The sequence below is a fragment of the Palaemon carinicauda genome, chromosome 17 (genome assembly GCF_036898095.1).
Source record: "Palaemon carinicauda isolate YSFRI2023 chromosome 17, ASM3689809v2, whole genome shotgun sequence".
NCBI lineage: Eukaryota > Metazoa > Arthropoda > Malacostraca > Decapoda > Palaemonidae > Palaemon > Palaemon carinicauda.
Window position 1 is genome coordinate 12,790,368 of NC_090741.1, and position 11,375 is coordinate 12,801,742.

General features: G+C 37.4%; 1 protein-coding gene across 1 annotated transcript; it reads right to left on the minus strand.

The window, feature by feature from the left end:
* Positions 1–537: 537 nt before the first annotated feature.
* On the minus strand, positions 538–5,414 carry LOC137656634 (uncharacterized). The gene is made up of 2 exons (XM_068390818.1): positions 1,120–5,414; positions 538–798 (listed from the first exon to the last, which is right to left on the minus strand). Exon 1 carries the CDS (start codon positions 5,146–5,148, stop codon positions 1,804–1,806), a length of 3,345 nt encoding a protein of 1,114 aa, XP_068246919.1. The 5' UTR covers positions 5,149–5,414; the 3' UTR covers positions 538–798; positions 1,120–1,803.
* Between the last annotated feature and the right edge of the window lie 5,961 nt (positions 5,415–11,375).

Genomic DNA, 11,375 nt, shown 5'->3' on the forward strand with positions numbered 1-11,375 from the left:
GGAACTGCGTCACAATCGCTCGCCATTCATTCCTATTTCTAGCACGCTCTCTTGCCTCGCTCACATCTATCCTCTTATCACCCAGAGCTTCCTTCACTCCATCCATCCACCCAAACCTTGGCCTTCCTCTAGTACTTCTCCCATCAACTCTTGCATTCATCACCTTCTTTAGCAGACAATCATTTTCCATTCTCTCAACATGTCCAACCACCTCAACACATTCATATCCACTCTAGCTGTTAACTCATTTCTTACACCCGTTCTCACTCTCACCACTTCGTTCCTAACCCTATCTACTCGAGATACACCAGCCATACTCCTTAGAGACTTCATCTCAAACACATTCAATTTCTGTCTCTCCATCACTTCCATTCCCAAAAACTCTGATCCATACATCACAGTTGGTACAATCGCTGTCTCATATAGAACTCTCTTTACATTCATGCCCAACCCCCTATTTTTTACTACTCCCTTAACTGCCCCCAACACTTTGCAACCTTCATTCACTCTCTGACGTACATCTGCTTCTGAACTAAACATTATATATATATACTTATTCACTTAAACAAATACTTAGGAAAGTAATTTAAACAGCCTTAAACACACAAATTAATATAATTATTAACACCTTACAATTAACAATAAACACGCTGAAGGTGGCAAGCCAAATAGTACATTCGTATGTTAGACCGGTTTATAATTAAATAGAATTCCTGTTGACGAAAGGACCTCATCCAAACGTAGGCGAAGCGAGAAAGTCCTATTCAGTGAATATGTTTAGCTCGTAACCACTCTGTCCTAAAAATATGAACAATATCACTATTAGTGACATGGAAACAGCAAGTCAAATTAAATTTCCCCAGAATTATTCAAAATTAAGCTGCAAAACTTTTACAGGGCTTCGCACAAATAAAAATTAACCAAAGCCATAAACATAATAAATGCAACCTTGGACACAAATAACCTGGAAATTTTATATGAATAAATTGACTCAAAAGGACCAAGAATAGTTATTTAATAATTAAGGATTTAGCAAGACCTTTACTTAAATATAAATGAAAGTGCTGGCAATAACAAGGAATCGAACTAAAACCCGCTTCCTTCAGTTGAACCCCATACCTGTTATTGTCCAGAGAGGCATATAAGTGGAAGTGACGACGACATTCACCACAAGAGCACGTTGCAGACAAAGGAGCCAATTCTTCGACACATCAAGCTAGGACTCCACTTGGGCTCAATCACACATATCGATGCTGAATACATCACAGTAAACCCTTGGCCATAACTCGAGGACGAGGACTTCAGAACTGTATACGTCTCTACGTGGCACATGGTCGTGGTAAACTAATAGAAGAAGATATCCAGTGGTCCAGTGGGGTTTTTACAACATCCACATATTGTACATATTCCTCACTGTATAATTATTGATGAAGAAACACATCTGCGAAAAACACTTGAAAAACGAAGATTAATAATTTCACAGAAGGCTTAGAGGAGGAGTTGCTGCCATACTGCCGACGGAGAGATGTCTCTGCTTCTGTCTTACAGTACATAACCATATCGGCTTGTATAGTTATAACAAGGTAATAAGGGAACCAATGGAAGTGGGTTAAAATTGAAAAACAAGCTAATTCAATACCAACTTAAAACTATCAAACAACCACCTACTCCCTTTGAGTCAAAATACAAGGTTAATACAAACAAATATGAAAAGTTACGAATTATATTCGTAATTTTCTGGACATTGCAGGCCAGGGATACAATTTAATATGTAAATTGTATAAAAATTCAATCAAACTTAATCTAAATATTCAAATATTCTCGTGTTCGCTGCTCACTTAATATCGCAGCCTTCCTGCGAACACGAAGATTATTAGTGTCATTATTTTGTTCAACATCAGGGGTAGGGATACAGTCATCTTCACCCAAATCCTTCACCTCTAGATAAGGAATTAAAGTCGAGATGTGACGTTTTATAATTTCCTTGGTCTTACCCTTTAAAAGGGTCACTCCAGTTACCTCACCATTGCTATTGACTTCTAGTTTCTGGACAATAGCCATAGGATAGCTGCTAGGTTTAGTGTTAAGTTCCTTTAAAAGGACTATGTCCCCTACCTTAATATTATGTTGCTGGGCTGGACGGTACCTATCCTTCTTATCAATTGCTTGTGATAGAAGTGTTCCCAGAAACTCCGAATGATAATTCTCAATCAAATTTTGCTTAACTTTACGAAGTTTCTCAAACTCATCATTGATACGACTAGTTGAACTAACTGGTGCTTGCCAGTCTGGATCATGGGGCATTCCTTGCAGTGAAGGAATTAGGTTTAAAGAAAGAGTATCGTATCCTCTTATCAATTTCTCTGGGGTTATAGGTTCGGGTACATCATTAACATTAGCTTCCCTCAATCCATTTTTGAATGCAATAGGGCGCTTATTAACCAGATGTTTAGTGTGTTCTACAACAAATTCAAACTCTGCAAAAGATAAAACCCAATTCTTAATAGAACCAAAGAGCAGTCTTTTTACCATTTTCACACACGTCTCAACCAAGGAACCGAGTTTACTACAAACCTTAAAGTATTGTTGAAAGGTTAAGGGTTTCACATTGTTCTCCTCAAAGTAAAGCCGAGTCTCATGATCACTGATAAAATCATGAATTATGTTGGCGCCTGCAACAAGCTGAGAGCCTAGGTCACTGACAACAAGCTGTGGTACTCCATAATTAAAACAATGAAGTTGAAAAGATCTTAAAAACTCCTTGACCGAGAGGTCATTACAAATCCTGAGATCAATTCCTCGACTCCAAGTACATGCAAAAATAAGTAACCAAACCTTTTGAGATTCAGAGTCCTTTTTAACTGTAAAAGGACCAAGGTAGTCAATAAAAACATCATTGAAGGGAATAGATGGTGGGTCAGATCTGAACTCTCTATAAACATTTTGATTCAACTGGAAAGTTCTGTTGTTGAATCTCCTACAATGTACACAGGTTTTAAGAATTTTCTTAATGGTAGAAAAGTGTTTAGGAACATAAAACGTACGTCTAATGGCAGACAATACAGCATAACATCCAGAGTGGGATAATTTCGAATGAGCATCAAGAACAATTAGTCTAGTTAAAGCACTATCCCTCGGCAACAATATAGGAAATTCATTTTGACCATCCCATGTCTTAAACTTACTTTTCACCCTAATAACGTTATTATTGTCAAGAAAAACATTCAGTTGAGTAACTATCTTAGGTAGGTCTTTAAGTCTAACCTTTTGATCCTGAAAATACGAAAAAACTTCAGGGAAAAACAAATTTTGCTCTGTAGATATAATCTGGGTAAGGGCCTGAGCAAACAGGTTACTATTAGGTGATTTAGGACTGACTTCTATCCCTATCTTCTGCTTCCATTTCATAACACACCGCAAGACTCTACGGTGAATCAAAACCAATCTCCTGAAATCAGAAATATCATTAGGGTCTATTAAATGAGCATTTTCGGAACTATTTGGAGAATGTTCAGAATTAATTCCCACATATACATTATGATCGATGACAGGAGCCATTTTGTCAACAGTCAGTGGATTAGGAATGACAACAGATAATTCATCTTCAGTCTTAATAAAGTTTGAATCTGGTCCAATAAGAAAATTTGTTTTCATAAGAGACCTATAAGAAAAGGGGCGAGTAGTGCTGTCTGCTGGGTTTTCTTTTCCTGAAACGAAACAAAACTTAACAGGGTACTTTTCACATAGCCTCTGGATTGAATTAAGCCTGTTAGTGGTAAATACACCAAGTCTCTGCATTTTTTCCATCTTGGACACACAAGAATTGAGCCAATGAAGTGAGCATATTGAATCAGTATACAACAGTAATTCAGATATGTTAATTGGCTTCATACACACATCTCCTGTAAGGTCTCTGTGTAACTCCATTAAGCTTTCAACACCAAACAAAACTGCATTAAGTTCCAATGACGGAATCGACTTATTCTTCAAATGTGTATTAACCATACGGTTTTTAGCTTGTAGGAAACAACACTGATTTGTCTCAACATGACATATAAAAACTACAACACCATAAAGAGAACGACTGGCATCTGTAAATGCTATTAGTTTGTATTCACCGTCCCTAGGACCAACAAACCTTGGCACTCTTATTATGGGGGAGGAATTTGCCTGCCTACACAAGTTTTTCCATTCACGAACCAAGTCATTATTAAGAGGTTTGTCCCAATCAAGATCTTTACAACATTGGAGCCTATGCATGAATAACCTACTCCTGTTCATGAGTGGCAAATTAAACCCAAAAATATCGAACTGTGCAGCTATGGTGGTCAAAACCTCACGTTTAGTACTGGCATCAGCATTAAGATTGATAGGCTTGGTGAAAATTTCATCACTTATCCTATTCCATGTTAAACCAAACAATTTATTCTCTATAGGTGTCTCAATTTTCATATCTTTATCAATTCTACTCTGCAAGGAAATATCATTAGTTATTAACTGCTGCACTGAAAATTTAAAGGACTCGAACACCTTAGGTAAAACCGAATAAGCCCACTGAAGGGTATCAAGATTGTCACAAGAATAGGCTCCGTTGTCCATGTATGTTAATGAATAGATCAACTTCTTACATTCTTTTAATTTGTCATCATCTTTGTCAGAGTTAATAATCAATATATAAAAAAGTGATATCATAAGGAGAAAAGGACTGCAACGTAAACCAAAACTTAGTCTGACATTGCGAAATGCAACCAGGGTATAATCATCTTTCCTAACATTACGAAACCAGTAAAATAGAAGTTTTGCCTGATCGTTCTCTCTCAAAGTCAACATATTGAATGCCTTTTTCAAATCAAATGTCAATAATTTCTCGTCGAACCGAAGATGAATGAAAGCTGACAACATTTTCTGGTTCAGATTAGGGCCTGGGAACATACACTGGTTATGGGACAAATTCAGACCTTTATTACGTTCATTTTCACTCAAATTCGAGAGATATACTATCCTACATTTCGTTGTCTCACGTTGAGGCTTGAAAACAGCCATGTGGGGAATGAAAGAATAATTTGGGTGTTCTAATTTAAATTGTTCAAGATTATCTACAGGTTCAATAATACCCTCGGCTAACTGATCTCTGAAAGTCTGATCCATCAATAGCAAATTACCTTTATCTTTCTTGTGCTTCTTTAATGTAGACTTTAAAATTAATTTAGCTAACCTCTCATTCTTAGAGAGTAAATGAGATAGTTTACCATTCCACAACAAAGGAACCCTAATCCTGCCATCTGTTTCCCTGAAAAGATTTTTTAGCGTGAAATCAATTAACTTCCTATTCAGATCAGTTGTCTGCTCATCACATTCAGGCTGATCATAATTAAGATAATTACGGCATTCTGCCTCAAGTATATGGTTAGTGGCCTCTCTTAACCTTTCCTCTATGACCTTGCCTTTAGTGTTCAATACATTAAAGTTACAACTAGTAGCAATATTACCAAATTCAAGGTCTTTAATTTCATCACTAAATGAGGGACTAAAATAATCACAACCCAGTAAAAAAGAATGTGTGCATATACTTACAGAGGAGTCCACAACAGGGAAAGATAACAATGGCTCACTGGAATCAGTGTTCATGCAATAGAAATTACTGTCGCGAGTCTGCAAATAATCCACATTATTGATCAATCTGTCAAGATTTCCTGTTAGCATAATGCCATGTAACGTATCTATATACACAGAGGGGTCATTATTGCCAAATACAACGTCTTTTCCCAACAAACAATGAGAAGAATCTGAACCTAACAAGACATCAATGTCACTAATTTCACTAGATTTTGGGTCTAGGAAGGAATCAGCAAAGGAATAACCTCTATCTTTAAAGGCTTTAATAACCTTCCCTAAACCAGGTAAGGACAACTTTATATTTATCGAGGGCACAACCATAGCAAAAATCTCAACTACACCAGTGGTTAAAGTAATAGGCAACTGTACTATTCTAGTTTTATAGACCTTGGGACCATTAAAACCATTAACTGTCGAGTCAACATCATTGCATATAACTTTAAATTTACCAAAATTGGCTAGTCTCTCCGATACAAAAGTGATTTGTGAACCGGTATCCTTGAGCCCTCTGAATAATCTCCCTTGACCTGAAACTTGGAAAGTAAAAGTTGGAAGTGCAGATCTACTACTACAATTAGGCAGTATGGCTACTCCACTATTCGTCGCTGTTTTAACTGTAGCAGAACTAGACGGCTCATTTTTACTTTGGGTGGAGCTTGTCTTTATGCATAAAAAGGAGAAATGCCAACCGCCACAATGATAACACTTTTTGCGAAACCTGAAAGAACATTTAGTAGTCGGGTGCATAAAACTTCCACATTTTACACAGCCCTTACACTCTGACAATTTCGATACTTTCTCCTGTGCAGTAGGGAAATTTGGACATTTGGAAATAAAGTGATTAATATCCTTTGAATCTACCTTTTGGCACAAGTTGCAACTTTTTGATGCATTGTTAATATTAGAGTCGACTTTGATAGCCAAACTAGTCGAAGTATCCTGCATATTCTTCCCTTGAAAATTTCCAGAAATAGCGGGACCTTTAAACTTTGAAATTTTCTTAGCATTCTCATACCTTTCAGTGGCAGTAAAGAAGTTATCCTTAATATCCTTACAGCTAGGACGAGTTTGATTGGTAATCTGAACCAATACTTTCTTAAATTGTTCATTAAGGCCTGACCATGCAAAATACTGTATAAAATCATCTGCCGTTATTTCTAGTGTACTAACAGACTGCAATATAGTCCTGAATTTTGAAATATATGAATATGGATCATCTGAAAGCCCTAACTTAAGTTCTGTTAACTGCCTGATCGTGTTTACCTTACGAGTGCTTTCCGAAGCAAATGCTGCCTTCAAAAGCTCTACTGCATCATTAAAGGTTTGCTTGTCCGCCTCTAAAGAATCCAACAATAATTTAGCACGACCGTCTACTTGCTGCTTGAGCAACAACAAAAGATCGCGATCTGGGTATGTAAAGGAACTAGTGGTACTTAGGAATTCCTTAAGAAATGACGTGAAGTCCTCGTTTTCTTTACTGGTAAACCTGGGTAAAGGAGCAGTTGGCTGCTTTAACAAAGAACGAGCATTATCAATGCTAACATTCGAATGATTAGAGAGAGAAGCAGGCAGCAAAGACAAGCAAATCTGGATTCTATCCTGGTAATCCTGACATATGTCACTCTCTGTATCTAAAGCCGCCTCTGTTACCCCGTCATCTGAAAACTTCAATTCAAAAACATTTTGGTCCAATTCCAATAAACTCTTCTGGTAGTTAAGCAGAAGACTCCTTTCGGTCGTTTGCAAGGCTGGATCTAAACCCCCGTAATTATCACGTTTATCATAACAAACAGTAACTTTTTTACGAACCGTTTTGCGCCTGGAAATTACAGCTCTTAAATCTGACATTTTAATCTAGCTGAATAAAATTACCTAAACAAAAGCAAAAACAGATCGTGTAAATCTATATATAAAACTAATTGAACGCGAATTAGTAACTGTAAATGGAGATAAACAAACAAACTGCTACATTCAATAAACACTGAATTAAACACGTGCTAAATGTAAGTACGCCAAAAAAACTTTATACATGAAAACAAAAAGTACTAAATTATTATAGACACGTAAGAAATAGTAGAATGTCACCGAAAACAAGCACGTTACAATATGCTAATTACCTCACCGCATAAGACACGATATTTCGCGATCCATTTATATTAGCGTTTAACAACAACTAAAGAAAAATTACTGGACCACTGGAAACCCCCGCAACAAGCTATACCTGACCGTCAACACTTGCCACCTTCTCGCTAAAAATCCTGCCACGGTCGCCATGAACTAAATATTATATATATATACTTATTCACTTAAACAAATACTTAGGAAAGTAATTTAAACAGCCTTAAACACACAAATTAATATAATTATTAACACCTTACAATTAACAATAAACACGCTGAAGGTGGCAAGCCAAATAGTACATTCGTATGTTAGACCGGTTTATAATTAAATAGAATTCCTGTTGACGAAAGGACCTCATCCAAACGTAGGCGAAGCGAGAAAGTCCTATTCAGTGAATATGTTTAGCTCGTAACCACTCTGTCCTAAAAATATGAACAATATCACTATTAGTGACATGGAAACAGCAAGTCAAATTAAATTTCCCCAGAATTATTGGCAATAACAAGGAATCGAACTAAAACCCGCTTCCTTCAGTTGAACCCCATACCTGTTATTGTCCAGAGAGGCATATAAGTGGAAGTGACGACGACATTCACCACAAGAGCACGTTGCAGACAAAGGAGCCAATTCTTCGACACATCAAGCTAGGACTCCACTTGGGCTCAATCACACATATCGATGCTGAATACATCACAGTAAACCCTTGGCCATAACTCGAGGACGAGGACTTCAGAACTGTATACGTCTCTACGTGGCACATGGTCGTGGTAAACTAATAGAAGAAGATATCCAGTGGTCCAGTGGGGTTTTTACAACATCCACATATTGTACATATTCCTCACTGTATAATTATTGATGAAGAAACACATCTGCGAAAAACACTTGAAAAACGAAGATTAATAATTTCACAGAAGGCTTAGAGGAGGAGTTGCTGCCATACTGCCGACGGAGAGATGTCTCTGCTTCTGTCTTACAGTACATAACCATATCGGCTTGTATAGTTATAACAAGGTAATAAGGGAACCAATGGAAGTGGGTTAAAATTAAAAAACAAGCTAATTCAATACCAACTTAAAACTATCAAACAACCACCTACTCCCTTTGAGTCAAAATACAAGGTTAATACAAACAAATATGAAAAGTTACGAATTATATTCGTAATTTTCTGGACAGCTTCCACTCCACCATTTGCTGCAACAACAGACCCCAAGTACTTAAACTGATCCACCTCCGCAAGTAACTCTCCATTCAACATGACATTCAACCTTGCACCACCTTCCCTTCTCGTACATCTCATAACCTTACTCTTACCCACATTAACTCTCAACTTCCTTCTCTCACACACTCTTCCAAATTCTGTCACTAATCGTCCAACCAGTACAGTATCATCCGCAAACAACAACTGATTTACCTCCCATTCATGGTCATTCTCGTCTACCAGTTTTAATCTTCGTCCAAGCACTCGAGCATTCACCTCTCTCACCACTCCATCAACATACAAGTTAAACAACCATGGCGACATCACACATCCCTGTCTCAGCCCCACTCTCACCGGAAACCAATCACTCACTTCATTTCCTATCCTAACACATGCTTTACTACCTTTGTAGAAACTTTCCACTGCTTGCAACAACCTTCCACTAACTCCATATAACCTCATCACATTCCACATTGCTTCCCTATCAACTCTATCATACGCTTTCTCCAGATCCATAAACGCAACATGCACCTCCTTACCTTTTGCTAAATATTTCTCGCATATCTGCCTAACTGTAAAAATCTGATTCAAACAACCCCTACCTCTTCTAAAACCACCCTATATTTCTAAGATTGCATTCTCTGTTTTATCCTTGATCCTATTAATCAATACTCTAACATACACTTTTCCAACTACGCTTAACAAACTAATACCTCTTGAATTACAACACTTATGCACATCTCCCTTACCCTTATATAGTGGTACAATACATGAACAAACCCAATCTACTGGTACCATTGACAACACAAAACACATATTAAACAATCTCACCAACCATTCAAATACAGTCACACCCCCCTCCTTCAACATCTCAGCTCTCACACCATCCATACCAGATGCTTTTCCTATTCTCGTTTCATCTAGTGCTCTCCTCACTTCATCTATTGTAATCCCTCTCTCATTCTCATCTCCCATCACTGGCACCTCAACACCTTCAACAGCAATTATATCTGCCTCCCTATTATCCTCAACATTCAGTAAACTTTTAAAACATTCCGCCCATCTTTTCCTTACCTCTTCTCCTTTTAACAACCTTCCATTTCCATCTTTCACTGTCTCTTTATATAACGGATTTTGAGCGAAAAATCTATTTTTGGGTGAGATGGCCATGTCGTCCTGATGGAAGTTCCTTAAAGTAGCTTCCTAAGGGATATATGTACTACAGTGATATTCCCAGAGAATTTTACCTTTAGGTATCCAAAATTCTAACTCCTGGCGCGAATATCCTTAAAATTTCTCCTAAGGATATCGCAATATCAGCGGACGCATTCTTGACACGCCTCTATAGCAATCTGCACCCCAAACAGCATTTTCGCTTCGAGGAGAATGTAGCAAAATAAAAGGGAGCCGTCCAATGGCTAACCCCCCTCTCGTAATACTATTGGGAATACAACAGAGCCATTCCCACGATGGCGGCCATTCCTTGTAGCATTGAGCGTGGTGTTACAGATACAGTACCACGGGAGGGATACTGTGAAGATATTTTCTTTTAGAAGAGATGGGTGGGTCCATCAGGACGACATGGCCATCTCACCCAAAAATAGATTTTTTGCTTCGCTCAAAATCCGTTTTTTGGGTTCAAGCCATGTCGTCCTGATGGAAGTATACCAGAGCATTAGTGTATCTGTGGATTTTTATCAGTGCCTTAACATTATAGCAACCTTTTCTATGGTCATGGGGACCACATGAGACAAGGGACGTTACTGTTATTCGTCACCATCACTAATAACTAATGTTATTGCTTCCTGCCTCCTATAGGGAAGAGTCATTCTAGACAGTAGAAAAGGGATCTTGAGGTTAACATACATAGTATGACCAAACATAAGTACACACTGAATATACAAATAGTCTCATAGTTGTATATTTTGCTAAAATAACATCAGTGTCTCTTATATCTATTATTTGATGCATACAAATATATGAGGGATACTTACTTGGTAAGTTGAAGAACTCTGGCATGTATACATACAATTGTCTGGCGAAAGTGGACGCACTACATTCTAATAGACATTTATTACTAATAAATGACTACAAGATGTTCAGTAAAACGAATGTAGTATGAAAATGGGATTATACCTGTAACAAGTACAGAGAATATATTTCCTTCTTGAAGGAAGAAATGATGAGTGCCACTCTCAGACTGAAGAAAAATTATAAAACAATTTATCTTCATAATTCCTGTACTGGTTACTTCTATCTGCACTGTGTACATCGTACACCGGCACTAGTGCTATCTGTATAATACCACACCTGGGATTTTGAACAGATATATATATATATATATATATATATATATATATATATATATATATATATATATATATATATATATATATATATATATGTGTGTGTGTGTGTGTGTGTGTGTGTGTGTGGACGC